The 19,018-nt window shown below is 34.9% G+C and overlaps 1 protein-coding gene across 1 annotated transcript in view; it reads right to left on the bottom strand.

Moving 5' to 3' along the window:
* Nucleotides 1-19,018, bottom strand: part of LOC127970623 (CUB and sushi domain-containing protein 1-like) — a 531,205-nt gene that overhangs the window by 45,947 nt on the left and 466,240 nt on the right. The window contains exons 38-47 of the mRNA XM_052573279.1: nucleotides 14,216-14,334; nucleotides 14,023-14,092; nucleotides 13,781-13,897; nucleotides 8,387-8,596; nucleotides 6,557-6,745; nucleotides 5,388-5,565; nucleotides 2,778-2,923; nucleotides 2,176-2,256; nucleotides 1,964-2,077; nucleotides 308-496 (exon numbers count right to left, since the gene is read on the bottom strand). Of these exons, the coding sequence (XP_052429239.1) occupies nucleotides 308-496; nucleotides 1,964-2,077; nucleotides 2,176-2,256; nucleotides 2,778-2,923; nucleotides 5,388-5,565; nucleotides 6,557-6,745; nucleotides 8,387-8,596; nucleotides 13,781-13,897; nucleotides 14,023-14,092; nucleotides 14,216-14,334 (1,413 nt within the window). The remainder of the gene's footprint in view (nucleotides 1-307; nucleotides 497-1,963; nucleotides 2,078-2,175; nucleotides 2,257-2,777; nucleotides 2,924-5,387; nucleotides 5,566-6,556; nucleotides 6,746-8,386; nucleotides 8,597-13,780; nucleotides 13,898-14,022; nucleotides 14,093-14,215; nucleotides 14,335-19,018) is intronic.

The following is a 19,018-nucleotide window of genomic DNA, read 5'->3' as shown; positions in this document are numbered from 1 at the left end:
CACATTTTCAGCAAAAAAAAAATCTTAATTGCCCTACTTCAGAAAAAAAAAAAAAAAAAAGGGATGGCCTGAGGGGGGAGTAAATTAACAGCAAAATAATATTTTTTGGGTGAACTATATTCCTTTAAGCATGCCTCCTAAATATAAAGCTTTTCTGTCTCAGTTCTTGGTTTGACCTTTTATTTTTATAGTAAACATTTACATTTAAAAAATGGTCAAAATGGCGCACAAATGATTTTTCCATACATATATCTGTGTCATGAAGTGTTATTGTTAGTAGAATAGAATAGAATAGAATAGAATCTACCATCAAAGATCTCCAGTTCGTCAAACTGCTTTTCACTCTGGAACATTTCCACATAAATGGCAATGGTGAAGGCAGGCTGCACTCTGATGATCCAGGAGCAGGTCTGGGAATTGGGGTAGTTTTTTGGGAATCCTGGACTCAGGATCACACCAGATGAGGCAGACCGTTCCTCATTTGCAGGACACTGAGCTGTAGCACAGACATATCATTTCACAGGAATCTATTATAAACTATTATAACAAATCACAATGTGGTTATCCTACTAACAAAGCACAAGATGCAAGCTCCAGAGTATTTCAGTAAAAACAGTAAAGTTGAAAAACTTTCTCCAACATGTGCAGTGCTTCTCCTGGATTTACCTCAGGGGCTGTGAGCCTTGGTTTGAGGAAGCAACAAAGTGAGTGGAAGCTTTTTGTTAATCCGCTTTGTGGGCGGGAGGGTGGAGGAAACAAACCAGGAGAACTATCGCTTCTTCATGGCACTGTACAGAAAGTACAGACAAGCCAAATGGCTCAGATTTACAACTGAAAGCTTTGCTGTGGAGAACTGAAATGTTTTTTTTGTTTGTTTGTTTGGTTTTTATTTGCGCTCTGAAGACAGCTGTTGGCTACTGTCTATTTCTTACCATACAACAAAACTATGCAACCTCTGGGGTGTTCAGTGCCATCTTCTTATAGATTACAATTTTACAAGCTTTGATTGCAAAAATCAAACTAATGATTCAACATCTATATTTTTAGATTCATTTTAGAATGGTGTTCTCCAGTCATTTTGAAATTATTTACATGAAGTACTTCCTTTTGGTTGTGTTGTGAAACTCCCATTATTAAATATATTCTCATTACTGTAATATAGTGCTCTATTTGTGTATTATCATAAAATTAACAACAACAACAACAACAATAATAATAATAATAATAATAATAATAATAATAATAATAATAATAATAATAATAATAATAATAAAAACTGGATGTGCACATGCTGGAGCAAGAGTCACTTTGAAATCATCAGGATGCTAAGCTTGCATCTTGTTTTTTGTCACAAAAATTAACAAAAAATAACAGTATGCACTAAATACCATTGGGTTAAATATATTAATGAGATATCAAATCATAATTCCGTATGCTGCATATGTTAAAGATAATATACTAACATGGCATATAACCACATTGTAAAATGTTTTTACTGTAGTGAAGTGTTAGTTTTTAATGTTTAAATAATAATAATAATAATAATAATAATAATAATAATAATAATAATAATAATAATAATAATAATAATAAAAAATATAAAAAAATCAACATTGGATTTCTGTAAAATATTATTGGTAACACTTCAGTTTAGGGACCAGTTCTGACTATTATCTAGTTGCTTGTAAGCATGCATTTTACTCACATATTGGCTGTTTATTAGTACTTATAAAGCACATATGACCATATTTTAGATCCCTTAATTCAACTCCATACCTAAACTCAAAAAATACCTTACTAACTATTGATAAGCAGCAACTTGGGAGTTTACTGAGGCAAAAGTCATAATTAATATTTAGTTAATAGTGAGAATTGGTCCCAATATTAAAGTGTGACCTTATTATGTATTTCCATATTGAAATAAATATCTCACAAATTTCTACAGGTTTCGTTCTTCACTGACCTTCACACACTGGTGGTGGACCCTCAAACTGCAGGTGAGAGTTCAGTTTACAGGTGAGCTCATCACTGCCAACCAATGTAAATCCAGGAAAGCATCGATACCTCACAATGTCACCTGCATGGTACATTAAGAAGAATTAAACTTTTTATTTTTTATTTAAATTTTTTTATCATGACTTTGATATTCTTGCATAAATGGACAGCTGTTCATACCAATTTCATAGTCCTGGTCTTCAAATAAAATCTCTGCTTGTTCAACCGTAGGGGGAGGAGGGCATTTCTTGAGTCGATAAGCTAAGGGACAAAAAATAAAACAGTAAATAAAAAAATAATAATAATACAAAAAGAAGCAATTTGCCTTTTCATTCACCTTAACAGGCATGACACATTTAACACAATGCAATCCATTCACAGTATCGATTACACATACAACATGTGACAACATTCAATTCTATGCATTGACATACTGGGAGCCCTCTCAAGAATCAAAACTGCACTGACACCACACATCTATAACTCACAAATATGCCAGACTTGTTCTGAAATGAAAGCTGGAGGTATAGATGAAAGACTGGTTCATTTCCACATTCCGATTTTCATATGCTTTTCAACAACATGCCTGACACTGATATCAAAGAGGCCAAAGGAAAGCTATTTTGGACTCTTCTAATCTCCAGAAATAACGTCATGTCATCAGAAACAGCAGTCATGCCTCCTTAGAGTATAAAAACAAGTTGAATCCCATGTTTCAAATATACTTTATGGCATGCATTGCTCTTCAGCTGAAACATTTTTCATTTGAAGGAGAAACTAACCATGGAAATTGAGGACAAAGAATCCACTTGTGGAGAAGTCGCTGTGGAACTTGATAAGAACCTGATTGAGAGTGCTGTAGGCTGACTCGAGGGCTGTGTTGCCGCTGAAAATTCCCAGCTGCGGGAAGCTTTGCTCTGGGCCGTCCCTGGAAAAGGAAACACACATTGAAATTACATTACAACCTGTGATCCTGCCTTTAAACGGCATTATATTGCATCGGAATTCCGAGTGGTTTGAGAAAATTGATTTACTTCCACATTTACAGTGAGATTGTGCTGACTTTTGAATAAAAGCATTGCATTACAGACCAGCTTGAATGAAAACAGCAAAAATGATGACTTAACAGACTAGCCCGCTTGTTTAATGGCTTTTGAAGATTAATGGCCAATATTACTAGCAAAGCGCCGGAGATGTATATTTCCATATTTTTTAATCACCTCTTGTTTCAGATTATTCAGTGGGAATTCAATGGCATTCGGCCCTGCGCTTTGTGGTTATTACAAAATACCTACGATTTAATGAAACAAGATTTCCATTCAGTCGTTTCTGTAACTTCAGTAACTTTAGTAAAAGAAATCAAGGTGTTTAAAATAAAGAAATTGGGTCAAGAACCTGTTAAGCCATCTTCAGAGTCAGAATCAGAATTAGTTTTATACGCCAGGTGTGTGCAAACACACAAGGAATGTGTTGTGTTTTTTTTTTTAAAGGTGCTCCTGGTACATACATGCATGCATACATACTGTAGCATTTGGTCCAGTCAGACACAACTATTTATTATATTTAACAATAATAGCTAACGCCCCTTCATCTAACCAAAGTGTCTATGGACCCTTCCCCCGAAATGCAACTATCACATCAAAAAAGCAGAACAGGCCTCTGGTTCCGTAGCATCCAAAGGCACACGATCTGATAACACTAGTTTATGGCTCCCAGGAATGTGGCAAAGCAGCTCTTAACTCAAGTCTCTCAAAAACAGACACAACATGTGCATAAAAATGGACTCTTCTCTAATAAGTTCATAAGAAGAAAAAAAATAATAATAATCTTTAGGTTACTGTGTATATTATTGCTGTTCTTGTATATTGTCAGTTGAGTTTGACTGTTTAATGCATGCTTATGATGGAACCACTCGTTTATGTAATCTTACCTATATGTAATCTTACCATGTTCATTATTTATTAATGTGTCTTCTGATGATCTAAAGAGAGTGTATATTATATGTTGGTACATAAGCAATATATTAGTGTTCTAAGAATCTTGAAGATTTTTCTCTTGATCCGCCACTCAAGTTCCATTGTGCAAATTCCCATGCTTTCACACAAAGGGTTGCAAGACTCCTCATTAGTTCCAACCTCCTGCTAGGAATTTCAGCTTTTCTCATTGGACAAGCCCATCCTAAAAGAGGTGTGACCCACCTGCAGTCTGCGGTTCTTTTATTTTCAGGAATTCCAAGAGAGGTGCTGAACTATGAGTCTTAAAACCACCCTAATCTTGCACCAGGCCTTCGGCCTTGACTTTCCATTCATCAAGATCCTCTGATTCAAACTGGTCTTTCTCACCAACTCACTTCATCAGAGACCAACTGGAGCCCCAAAGTGCATCAGGACTCTTTTTCAAACAGGCGAGACGTGCAAGTATCAAACTTAGCCTTATTAATTGATACATTACGTATCATTTGCACCTTTTACAAAGGTGTGTTTGAACTAAGAAACTGATGTTTCCTTCAGGCCGTAGATCTGCTGAATATCAAACTGTACGATAGCTTCATGTTTTTAGTTCTCTTTTCTATACTGCTTAAGTTTTAACCCTTTTTCCTATGCCCACTGTATGCATGTGTGTGTGTGTGTGTGTGTGTATGTTAGACTAGTTAGTCAAGTGTTTATGTAGTTAATAAAGTCTTACTTGTATCATTAATTTACCTTAACCAGGAAATTAATGTTCTTAGAATTGACAGAAAGCTGACACTGAGAGGTCAAGTAAATACTTACAGTGGATCTAAATATTTATAATTAATCATAACTAGTTATAACTGATTATTCATATTTCCACTTTGAGCTGATTCACGACAATACATACATGCACATCTGTCATGAGAACAAAAACAAAAAAGGACAAAAGTATTTCAATTAGTACTTACAAAGCACATATTTTGTATGACCATATTCTACATCCCTAATCCTACCCAATACCTACCTTACTAACTATTAATCAGAAGCAAATTAGTAGCTTATTTAGGAAAAAGTCATAATTAATGTTTTTTTTGTTGTTGTTGTTGTTGTTGTTTTTATGAACTGTTTTTGTAATTTTTCTTAAATGGTCATACAATTAGGCTTTATTATCTTTTCTGTTCTGACGAAATTCACCCCAATGCTTTGAATAAAAAGCTTTACAACTTCAAAGACATCTGAACTTTTCTTGAAATCTTGCTTTGCACAGTGACAACAGGCTACACATTTCAGTAAACAAAGTGTAGCTCGATTTGCGTAATGATTTGCTTGATGTATGACAACAATAGCAGCATTAGTCTAGTTTGAAAGCTTAAATAATTGTCTTGTCCTCATCTCAGGCTGATATTTGCCAAACGACTCGTTAAATGGAGCTGCTCTCACCAGACAGCGATATAGTCAGTCACAGGCTCAGTTTGGAGCAGAGTGAAGTTGATGTAAACCCCATGACCATGGGGCACGGTGATGAGCCAAGTGCAGTCCTGAGAGTCTGGGTACTCATTTGGGTACTCTGGAGAGAAAATGGTGCCGTTTGGGGCCGTCACGTTGTAGCCACAGGGAGCTGTGTGCAGATAAACATCATTTAACCACAACTGCATTAGTAATCTTTCTTTCTGAATAATGTCTAATGTTAAACACCACGGAATTCAGTAAAATCAGAACCATAACGGAATTGTCTGACATTATTTACCCACTCTCATGTATATTTATGACTATATATCTATATATATTGTTTTTGAAGAATTGAAGAATTTTCATTGAGTTGTTTTTTTCATAATTCGCATACTGACTACTTGCATAGCACTTTTCTCATGTTTTTGAGTTTTACAGATGTCACTATGGAATGTTGTATGGAGAATTTTGTATGGGGGGATAACACAAAGTGCATAAACAATGGCAAAATATACAAATCTTTTCTTTTAAAGACTAATATCTAGACAGAACAGTTTCCTTTGCAGAAGAGTGAAAACTAAATAGAGAACAGAACAATCCTGAGGCTTATAGAAGAAAAGGAGACTTGTATAGAAGATACTTGCACAGAGTTCACAACAGAATAACAGAGTTGTGATAAAAAAAGAAAGAAAAATGGCCCAATAGTCTTTGCAGTGCAGATTCCCTGCAAACGGAAGCCTAGGAGGAACACATTGAGCGACTGATCGATAAGAGACAGGTCGGATTTCACACTACACTACCCACGCTAATCATCAAGGCTACAATTTAGAACAGCTCCCAGTAGCATATGTCTCTGCTGTTCAGGTCTTCAAAGTCTGTTTTAAAGATGGTGTTAAAAACACAATGGCTCTTATTGTACTAGTAATACAAAGTAGTAACACATCACTTAAAGAGCATAGTTAAAAAGACATTTGGGAGAATGTGATACCTTTGTAAGTCTCAAGAAGTCAGAATAATTACGTTTTTTTTTTTTCAAAGTGTGGGCAAAGAGTCCTGAAAATAACTGTGTGCTAATCGCAACACAACTTGAGAAACTTAAAGAAACACTAACAGGGACGAAAGGGAAAATGACAATTTTGTACTTTCTCCCTTCCTTTTACCTTCACAGCGAGGAAAGGGGTGGTTCCACTTCCTGTTAATTCCGTGCTGGCATGTTAGCACAGGGTAGCCGACCAACACGTATCCCGGGAAGCATTCAAATGTTATGGATTGGCCTGCGTTGAAATCGCTGTTGATGATATACCCGTTGTGGAATGGATATGGGTCTTGACAGTTTTGTAATTCATATGCTACAAGAAAAAAAAAAGAAAAAAAAAAAAAACAGAATATTAGAATATCTGTAAAGCCATGTCTGGAAGTCTAAGTATGATATTTATGAGTGGGCCCACCTAAAAGAATTTAAATAATTGTTTAATTCAGTCATTATCACCCCACCCTCATGCCATTTCAAACAAATGCAAATTTCTTTTGTAAAACATAAAATAAGATATTTATGCTTCACTGAAGACGAAGAAGAAAAAAAGACATTAAGAAAAACACAATATTATATTAGCGAATAAGTGATAAGCACAATTTCCTGGTTGGGTTCATTTATTTATATATTTTTTATTTTATTTATTTGCGCTCATTCCAGTTGGTGTCGTCAATGTGGCAACCTAGAAAAACAAAGTCCACTAAAAGAGGTAGAGCTTTTTCACACTTGGCTCCCAAACTCTGGAATAGCCTTCCTGATAACGTTCAGGGTTCAGACACACGGTCTCTGTTTAAAGATTAGATTAAGATTAAAGACACATCTCTTCGGCCAGGCATTCAAATAATGCATCTCATAATCTTGGACTACAGTTATATCTGATCAAATGTGGTTAAACAAATAAGTTTTGCTTGGTTGGAACAGCAGCTAAGCTAATTATGTCTCTATTTATTTCTCAGTTTTTGCCACTTGGGTCGACATCCCGTGGTAACTAGGATTTACACAAGCTTCAGTCTGGATCCAGAACACCTGAGAAGAGATGATGCCAACCCCTTAGAAGACCTCAGATGATACCAACCTTGAAACAGCATACAGAACCAACAAATCTTGCTATTAATTATGGTATTTCGCTACCATTAATAATTGCTGTTAATAGTGTACATTGTCTGTTTGATTACATCTTTAATAGATTTTTCAACTGACCGTCACCACTGATATGCTACTCTTGAATAACGTAATTTTCTGTAAAGTTTCTTTGCAACGATTTGTATCGTGAAAAGCACTATACAAATAAACTTTCATTGAACTGAACTTGAACTGAATGTATAAAATCAATCAACTCAGGCAACTATAAAACGATATACATTGACAAAAGGGGCTATGCTAAAGTGTTTATGACAGTTAAACATGCAAGTCTACATCTCTGTGTATCATCACCTGTTTGGTGAAGTAGCAGAAAGCTTGTCAAACTAACATACAAGCATCTCCAGGCAGCATTTCAAGTGCAGCTCTTATGATCAACTGCTTTATAATCCTGCATGACTTTGTGTATCAAAACACGGCATCAGTACCCCCCCCCCCCAAAAAAAAAGCCTGTCTGGCAGCATAGATCAAGGCTGTGCCTGGCTCTTTTCAACTCAGACTATAGTGAATAAGAAAACAGAGAGACGAAGTGTTTGACCTACAAGCGAGGAGACCAGACAATGGCGAGTTATTTATATCGAGTGGAATCCAAGTGCACATCCAAATGCATCGTCTTATTGATTTCAAAATGCTTTCAAGACCCCGGCTTTCAAAATGGAGTGTCCTCCCAGTGATCTCAAAGGAAGTGAATCTTTAGATATTTCCGATGATCTTACTAAAATGCCGTCACTCCCACATGAAGGGTCAATGCAAAATCAAGGACGGCTGATGTCTGCAGGAGAAGAGAATGCAAATGGAGGACTGGGAAGTCACCCACCTTGGTAAGTGAGTTTGAAGCCCTGTCTGTTCTCGGAGTGGTCGCTGTAGAAGTGGATGACGGTTTCGTGAGTGCTGCTCAGTATAGGTGGCGGCATCTGGCTACCGCTGAACTGTCCAATCAGAGAGCTGCTGTGGTGTGGCCCATTGCGAACCTCTAAGAAATCGTGGTTATCCTCCGAGGTGAAGTTGAGAAATTGGATGTGTGCCCCTGTGGAGTCAAACAGGCCATGTGACACATAACTTATGTTATATGCATAATTTACATATGGAATGAAGTGACAGGGTTTTTTCAACAATAACTCTGTACAGACCAGCACTTTCTGCTACAAAGATAGATGCTGTTAATTGCTAAATCACAAATAGTTTTTTCGCTCATGTTAATATGTGTGAAAAAACATTTTTAAAGCCATGTTAGCACAGTAATTGGCTTCCTGTAAAGTGTGGGAAAACAGGAAGGGAACTAGCATATTGCTAATAAACTGACTTTTATCCTACAGACTCCAGAGATTTGGTTTATCAGCATTATATTTAAGTTAAAATGTGGTTTCTACGGATTTACGAATGTTTCGAAAGTATTTTGCTTTCAGCATCACTCAAGTTGACATTGGGCTTCACAGATTTGTGGAACATTAATTATTCAGATGAAAATTGTCTTCGTTTATTCACCTTCATGTCATTCCAAAACTATAAGACTTTTGTTCATCTTTGAACTACAGATGAATATATATTTTTAATGAAATTAAAGATTTCTGTCCCTGCATTGAAAGCCTATTCACCCAAAACTTTGATGCTTCAAAAAGTCATTAAGAAACATAATCCATATGAATTGAGTGGTTAAATCCAATTCATCTGAACAGACACAAGTGCTTTATATAGTGTGATGAAAAGATTTAATTTGGGCCTTTTCAAACATACGTGCTTTATGCACAAGAGACAATTAGGTTTGTTCTTGCATGTCAAGAAAGCACATTTGAGCTTCAGTTTATAATATTTGATGTGCTCTATGAATATGTGTGTAACATATAAAGGGATTGTGTCTCTTCAGAAGACTTTAACTGCATGATTCATAAGGAACATATTTACAGCGTTTTTATAAAGCTTTTGAACCATTAAAGTATTGATGGTGAATATAATTTAAGTGAAGGGACAGAAATTGCTCAGATATCATTAAAAATACCTTCAATCTTATGTATTTGAAAAGACATAAGAGGGAAAATATAATGACCTTTTTAAATATGAATTCTACAGCTTTACTTTGTACTAATGTAACAAGACTTCACAGTAACGACATCCAAAAACAGCATACACAGACATATAGATGGTTGCAAACCTAGGGTGCAAAATGATTTTTTTTATTTTTTTATCTTCTGTATCTCTAGCCTCTTGCATTGCAGACGGTGCTTATGAGCAATGCTGTTCAGACTCCCGAAAATGAATTATGCATACCAACAGTTCTCACAAACTCTGCCCTTGACTGTTTTTTTGTTTTGCTTTCTGTTTTACTAAAAACATAAGCTCTGATTGAGTTTGTCAAGTTGGTAAGTCTATTTCAAGACTAAAACACAACATATTTTGTTATATTTTGAGGCATTCATTTGACAGTACTGACTATATATATATATATATATACAGTATTGTTCAAAATAATAGCAGTACAATGTGACTAACCAGAATAATCAAGGTTTTTAGTATATTTTTTATTGCTACGTGGCAAACAAGTTACCAGTAGGTTCAGTAGATTGTCAGAAAACAAACAAGACCCAGCATTCATGATATGCACGCTCTTAAGGCTTGTGCAATTGGGCAATTAGTTGAAAGGGGTGTGTTCAAAAAAATAGCAGTGTCTACCTTTGACTGTACAAACTCAAAACTATTTTGTACAAACATTTTTTTTTTTCTGGGATTTAGCAATCCTGTGAATCACTAAACTAATATTTAGTTGTATGACCACAGTTTTTTAAAACTGCTTGACATCTGTGTGGCATGGAGTCAACCAACTTGTGGCACCTCTCAGCTGTTATTCCACTCCATGATTCTTTAACAACATTCCACAATTCATTCACATTTCTTGGTTTTGCTTCAGAAACAGCATTTTTGATATCACCCCACAAGTTCTCAATTGGATTAAGGTCTGGAGATTGGGCTGGCCACTCCATAACATTAATTTTGTTGGTTTGGAACCAAGACTTTGCCCGTTTACTAGTGTGTTTTGGGTCACTGTCTTGTTGAAACAACCATTTCAAGGGCATGTCCTCTTCAGCATAGGGCAACATGACCTCTTCAAGTATTTTAACATATGCAAACTGATCCATGATCCCTGGTATGCGATAAATAGGCCCAACACCATAGTAGGAGAAACATGCCCATATCATGATGCTTGCACCTCCATGCTTCACTGTCTTCACTGTGTACTGTGGCTTGAATTCAGAGTTTGGGGGTCGTCTCACAAACTGCCTGTGGCCCTTGGACCCAAAAAGAACAATTTTACTCTCATCAGTCCACAAAATGTTCCTCCATTTCTCTTTAGGCCAGTTGATGTGTTCTTTGGCAAATTGTAACCTCTTCTGCACATGCCTTTTTTTTAACAGAGGGACTTTGCGGGGGATTCTTGAAAATAGATTAGCTTCACACAGACGTCTTCTAACTGTCACAGTACTTACAGGTAACTCCAGACTGTCTTTGATCATCCTGGAGGTGATCATTGGCTGAGCCTTTGCCATTCTGGTTATTCTTCTATCCATTTTGATGGTTGTCTTCCGTTTTCTTCCACGTCTCTCTGGTTTTGCTCTCCATTGTAAGGCATTGGAGATCATTTTAGCTGAACAGCCTATCATTTTTTGCACCTCTTTATAGGTTTTCCCCTCTCTAATCAACTTTTTAATCAAAGTACGCTGTTCTTCTGAACAATGTCTTGAACGACCCATTTTCCTCAGCTTTCAAATGCATGTTCAACAAGTGTTGGCTTCATCCTTAAATAGGGGCCACCTGATTCACACCTGTTTCTTCACAAAATTGATGACTTCAGTGATTGAAGGCCACACTGCTATTTTTTTGAACACACCCCTTTCAACTAATTCAACTAATTGCCCAATTGCACAGCCTTAAGAGCGTGCATATCATGAATGCTGGGTCTCATTTGTTTTCTGAGAATCTACTGAACCTACTGGTAACTTGTTTGCCACGTAGCAATAAAAAAATATACGAAAAACCTTGATTATTCTGGTTAGTCACATTGTACTGCTATTATTTTGAACAATACTGTATATATATATATATATATATATATATATATATATATATATATATATATATATATATATATTAATTGCCTGGTCATGATACTTTGTGTATCACAATACATATGGCACTGCGATGCATGTATGATGATACATACTGCATAGTAAGTTAGCCAACAAAACCAAGGCATATAGTCTACACCAGTGCTTCCAAACCTGAAAATATGGATCAAATATGGATGCAAAAACATTTTTTCAGTTTATAAAAAAATAAAGAAAACAAAAAATAAAACTCTCAACCAGTAACTGCTGTTTCCACATACATGTGCTGCTCTCCTTTCACTCTCTTCTGAACTATTTACCTCACACAAGAGCATCATTTGTATTTTATTTTTTTATAATCAGGAGGTAATTTGGAACAGTTCGCTTGTTAAAGCTGTAATTTTACTTATTTTCTTAATATTAATGAAGTTGTTTATAATATTAATTAAAAAGCTTTTACTTCTTCTTCTCCTTCTTCTTCAGTAAATTGGAGTCCAAGAGTTGACAGCTTTTCAATGTTTTGTTCAGTGGGTGGAAGGGGTTTTGTTTATTTCTGGTTCCGTAGCTGTCACTTAAATTCATCAATGTGTAGCTCTCCTCCAAGAAATAGCACAGGAAAGATACCAGCGCAAAATTTTACAATTACGCACCATTAACTTCACCTCATCTTCAACAATTATTCTGTCTTTGTCTCCAACCACAAAATTTGAACTTAACATTCATTGCATTAAAGAAGATAGTTGGATGATACTCCAACAAAAGAATCAAACAAGTCAGTCGCTTTCACTGAAATCATGCGTCGCTCTGAGATGCCTTGGGCAGCTCTTTTAAAGATTAGCTTTATTGTCATTCCGATGCGGTGCTATCCTCTAACTGCACTTAACTCTACCTATTCAGACTGTCCTAAAAGCTATAATCAGCACCAGCAAAGCCATCTGTGTGTCTTATTCAAATGATTGTAGCCTGTTAACAGTGAAAGCTAATGCATTTTTGCTACACAGCGCAAACATGATGGTTCTTGCTCTTGCTTGTGTTTCGGCTGCTCGATAAGGCAGAAAATTGCTTTTGGATATCTCAATGTTACATTGTTTTCTTCCAAGTTAGAGGGGGTTGGAGAAGAAATAGTTGCGCTCCAGGATAAGTGTGAATGGCTTTTTTAAATGACATGCAATTACCTTGTTAACATCTAGAATGGTTCTTTTGTTCTCAACTCATTTGAACTGTGAGGCGGGCTACGACTAAATGACTTCAGAGACTTGCATCGACTGCTACATCTTAAAAGTTGAGATAAATTAATCCAAATAATGCCCTTGTGTCAAGTAGCAGAGCATCAAATGGAAGGGAAGTATCATTTTATGTCCAATGGTATTCAAATTCAATGGGTGTCATTCATGAATCACAAGTGAATTTCTATGTTTGACGCTGTAAAACCATTCTGACGCACTGAGCTGAATGCTAATTTAAATACTATTACAAGAAATGTGTTTTGATTTGGAACAAAAGCAAGCTTTAATTTTTTTTTTTTTTTTTTTTTTTTCTGCCAAAGCAAATAAAAATGCTGTGTAGGGTCTGAGTAATTAAATGAATGAGCCAGTTTGCTAAAATCAGGTCTTCTTTTTGGTGAAAAAAAAATTCATATTTTGCAGCTGAAAAACTTTAATCTTATGCCACTAAAAAATGTAAAGTCAACATGAAATACTGTACCCTACAGAGAATGTGCAGTTTGAAGAAATGATGAAATTATATTTTTTAAGCCATTTTACCTACCATTACTACTGTAAAGTGAAGAAAATCAAAAGAAGAAAAGAAACACCAAAATCAATCTCTACCAGTAACTGTTCGGTTACCAAAATTCTTCAAAGTATCTTATTTTGTGTTTAACAGAAGAAAGTACTTCATGCAGGTGATTACTTTTTTTTTATATATAAACTATCCCTGGAAGAAAATAAAGATATTAGTTGTTTCACTATTTTAAGTTAGTTCTCCCTCAACTCTGGTCATAGGTACCAGCACACTGCAATGTAGAAAATGAAGGGGAAAGCTTTCTTGAGAGAAAGCATTTGAAGCTGTAATCTCCAGACGGTTGATTCAGTATTAGCTCTCAATGCACCCACCGTATCCTACAGGAAGCACGATTCTCCAGGTGCAGTCCAAGTTTCCAGGGTAGTTCCCGGGGAAACCTGGGCTCAGGACCACATTGCTCATATCGTACAAGGTCCCACCGCACTTTGCTGAAGAAACATAAGACGACATAAAAGAAAATGCCCAGGGTGTTTGAATATTAAAAACTATGAAAAAGCCACATAGTTAAAGAAAAAATCTGGTTTATCAATCTGATTATTATAGAAAAACAGACCGATACAGAGCGGAGGGGGGTAGTTCCAGCGGCGCACGGTTCCCGGCATACACGTTATGTGAGAATGTCCCTGGAAGACAAGAGATCACATTATACAGCTTCTCCGTCTTGTTATTTTGGGCACTTTTGTACCCGTGTGCAGGTGCAGCATGTTGTATTTTTGTGTCAGGGCTGCGGATACTCAGCAACTCACCTGAAGCACATACCCCGGCTCACAGCTGAATGACACAACCTCGTTCACCATGTACCTGTCGCCGTTCTTGATGCCATTGGCCGGGATCACGGGCTCTGGGCAGGTCGTCAGTCCCACGGCTAAATGGGTCAGAGAAGGCATTAAGACATGTTCTTAAAATAGATTCAGCATGTTACAACACAGCTCTCATAAAGGGGTGAAATTAAAGTGTCAGGTATTCCTAATCATCTGAACGCATGTGCTCATTGTAATTTTATGCGGTCTTTTATCCACTCGATTTCAGCGAGTACATTCGGGACTGTAATAGACTGTGCGAGGCTGTTGCCATGGCGACGGGCTGTGGTGTGGTTCATGAGACATTCTGCATTTCTCTTCTTGAGATATGCCACACGACGGGTGGCATAATGCTTCTGTGACAGTGGTATGTTGTGCTTTCTGTGTTTTTGCAAAAATCACTCATGAATGTACTGCAGATATACATGTACAGATGAAACGAGACTATTGCTTTTGTGACATATGATGGTCACTACAACTCAACCAATTATACATTGATCTGAAGAGAATCATACTGCATCATACACTGAGAGAAAGAGTCAAAATGTCACTTGGATAGACAAATATATATATATATATATATATATATATATATATATATATATATATATATATATATATATATATATATATATATATATACTGTAAATAAATAAATCTGATTTGTCAAATTATAATTACATTTACCTTACATTTTGAATATATATAGTAAAACTTGAAAATAAGGTTCAATTTATTATGTATTTTAATGCATTAAGTGACATTAACTTTTTTTTATTATTTTTTTATTTCAATAATGTATTAGTAAATATAGGAACCAACATTTACTATGATTAACAAATTATTTAGAAATATTTTCAGTGCTAGTTTAGGTTAAATAATGAACTTAATGTTAATAAATTAAATATTAAAAATAAATAAATAAATAATTAAATAAATAAATAAAGACCAAATACCCATTAATACCTATTGTATTTTCTTCAAACAAACCAAAATAGTGCTTAATGTAAAAACAATGTTATGTTTTCCTTGATATCAACCTAAATGAAAGATAGGTCAGCTATAATACAGAAGAAACATTTTCACATTTTGTTTTCCCATTTTATTAATCAATGTTTAATTTAGTTGACTTCCTATAAATGAACAACACTCTGAAAACCTTAATCTTTATATGTTTAATGTGGGAGGGAAAAAATTACATTTTCATGTTGAATAAACCCATGATAATTTTCCAGCTAGTTATGCCCATTAACATTCTGGTGACAAATGAAAATACTATTTGAACAAACAAATAAACAATTAATTAATTTAGATTTAATTAAAATTAGTTATTTGCTTCTAGACAAACTAAACAACACAGGTTCAAACTGGAAACTATGATTTCCGTTTGGATTAATATATAAATGCTTTTTAAATTATACAGTCACTTCACTGTAATGCTGAAGCAGAATTTCTCATGTGTTTTCCTGTAGGGTCTCTCTGAGGATGTACTATGAAACTGGGCAGGGAAAGGGCTTATGTTATGAGAGCTGAGCCAAAGATGACAGCTCAAAGCTGATGGCGATGTTGCAAAATGAAACGGTTTGCCAAGACCCTAATTTTCTCACCCATTTTCATCTTTATTTAAAGCCCTCTAGTAAGTCAGAGTCAACATGATTCTCAAATTTACAACAAAGCTAATGTTGCAACATATATTAAGCTGAGTGGCATGTGATGATCCTGAAATGAAAGTGTGTGTATATATATATATATATATATATATATATATATATATATATATATATATATATATATATATATATATATATATATATATATATATATATATATATATATATATATATATTTTTTTTTTTTTTTTTTTTTTTTTTTTTTTTTCCAGTCCCATTTATTTCAGTAAGCAAAGATCTATTTCTACTTTGAGTGAATCTTTATACTGGTTTAATTATTAGTTTGTGTGTGCAAATTAAAAAGAATATTTATTTAACAAATTAAAGGAAACACTTTTGTTTAAGTAGTCTTGATACCAGATCACTGATGACTGGACTGAAACACATGACTGACTTTACTGACTGCAGTTATTTTGGGTTTTGCAATTTTTTTCTGGGCTTTTTCTTTTTTCCTTTGTTTAGTACATTTCAATTTGTTTTAATTTAGCAGACGGTTTTTTATTAAAATGATGTACATTTTAAAAAGACTTAGATTAAAAAAAATAAATACAAAATAATTTTGAAATTGTCTTAGAAATTAAACATGTCTTGAAAAATAAACAAAATCTTTAGTGAAAATTCATATCTATAAATTTCATCTATAAATTCCATATTATAGATAAGCTGTTGTGTGTGGTGAATTTTTTTATTTATTTACTTATTTACTTACATTCATGACCTTTACAATAATACACTCAAACCAAAAATTACTCCACACACACACACACACACACACACGCAGACAGGCACGCACGCACGCACAAACACACACACACACACACACACACACATATATGCAGTGTACCATTTATGTAAGTGAGGATAAGCTAAATAAAGTGTACTGTGACATATAGTACCCAAATATTACAAGTAAAACTGATAAAAAATAAAATTATAAACAAAAATTAGATAAAACACTTTGACCTGACTAAGTTTTGCTTTAGGTTCTTTTATTTTTTTTTATTTTTATTTTTTATTCATACTGTGACCTTTTTTACACCACAGACTGAACAAAATTAAGCATTGCTTGGTAACTGATTGACCTAAATTGGTATTATTTAATTGTGTACTTAAATTTAACAACTGAATAATTTTTGGTTGATAGTAATCCATTTACATACCTTTCTATCACAGTAATCTATTAACCATTTTCGGTAACACTTTAGAATAGGTAACACTTGTTAACTATTAACTACAACTTTTTCTTAATAAATTCTTAATTTGCTGCTTAGAAATAGTTGGTAAGGTAGTTGTCAAGTTTAGGTATTGGTTAAGTGTTAACTCATTTTCTAAACTACAGCAAATAAACCGTGTTAATGGAAGAAATGTTGAAGGTGTCTGAATGCATTTTGGTTTGACTGTATGTAATGAGAAGCTTGTTTAAATAAACTGTTGTTTGGCTTTTATTATTAACTGAGTAACTTAATTTAACTTAATTTAGTTAATCATTTTTAAGCAACTTCGGTGACACTATTTTAAGGTCCAGTTCTCACTACTAATAAACCATTAACTATTAATATGTAGTAATGCAGTTGTTAAGTTAAGGTATTGGGTAGGACTAGGGATGTAAAATATGGTCATACAGAATATGTGCTTTATAAGTACTAATAAACAGCCCATATATTTAAAATAGGCATGATAATAAGCAACTAGTTAATAGTGAGAATTGGTTCCTATACTAAAGTTGTTACCATTATTTCTATAATTTGTCTTTATTATTGTCAAAATCTCAGTGATTGAGTTGTTAACAGTGCAATCAGTCCCCAGACTGGTTTCAAACGTGTAATTCCCTGATATTATCAAATATAATCACATTCACAGAGTCATCAGACAATTATATCTCGATGGAGGACTTGACTTTCACCTGTTTTGTGCTGTTACATCCACATTTCACGACATGCTTTCTGAGCTCTGTGAGAACATTATGACCTTGAGGGATAAAAAGAGGATTTTACATCTGCTGGTGTCGCTGTTGGACAGTGTTACTTAAAACGACTCATTTACACATTGTTTGATACATATTTCTTTTGCCTCATTTCTGTACAGTTATTTTCTCATCCATTTTTTAGAAGATGCGCATGACAGCTTTTCCTCTGCAGAGAAAATGCCCCTGATTAATCCGCTGGAACACATACAGTAAAAAAGACAGAGCACAAGCAGGGAAAGAGCGATCATAGAAAGAAAAAGAAGAGGGGAGCTTATCTAAACTCACCCTAGGGTCAAAATTCCCCAAACTCACAGAACACCACATCGCACTTATCTGTGTTTACTAAGCAGAGAGATGCAGATAAGTGATTCACGAGGCTGCTTCCGCTGTATCAGAGCGGTTACAGTGCTCAATGCTGTTTTTGATGGAGTTTAATTAGTTTGGTTTTGCAAAGTCAACATACTGCTATTTAAACCTTTTATGGGACCAACATGTTCAAATGCAACTTTTAGTGCTTTCAGATGATATAATCTTCCATCTATCTACGTGACTTGTTACATGCAACACTACTGCAGGCAGTGCTCCCTCACCAACCCTTTCACAGATGAGAGAAAGAAAAATGGATAAATTGGGCTGGCCCACTGAGAACACTGCCCTCGCAAACGGACAAATGGGACAGAAAGTGAAGTGGTATGGTGGTATATATGAGGCTTGGTCTGAGCACACTAAAGGTCACAGTCTGAAAGGCTTGCAAATACACACACACACACACACAAGCTCAAACTTAATGTTGGTAGAGAAAAACTGGCACTACTGGAACTCTGGGTTAATTCAGATCAAGTCTGAAAGTACATTCACATTGAGAAATCTCATTGGCTTTTTAAAACGTTATTGACTGATTCTCTCCCTGCAAATGATTAGTGAAAAAAAAACTCATGTTATCACACTGAATATTAAAGATGAATTTTTTTTTTTTTTTTTTTTGACCCTTGATATAATACTGTTAATTAATTAATTAATATAAATAAATCAGTTAGCAAGAATGGCTCAGAAAATATAAATAATAAGCATTCATTTGTGGGTGTTCAAATAGTAAATATAAAAACGAACAGA

The sequence above is a fragment of the Carassius gibelio genome, chromosome B13 (assembly GCF_023724105.1).
Source record: "Carassius gibelio isolate Cgi1373 ecotype wild population from Czech Republic chromosome B13, carGib1.2-hapl.c, whole genome shotgun sequence".
In the NCBI taxonomy this organism is placed as follows: domain Eukaryota; kingdom Metazoa; phylum Chordata; class Actinopteri; order Cypriniformes; family Cyprinidae; genus Carassius; species Carassius gibelio.
The sequence above is the reverse complement of the archived record's forward strand: the minus strand, read 5'-3'. Positions and strand labels throughout refer to the sequence as shown.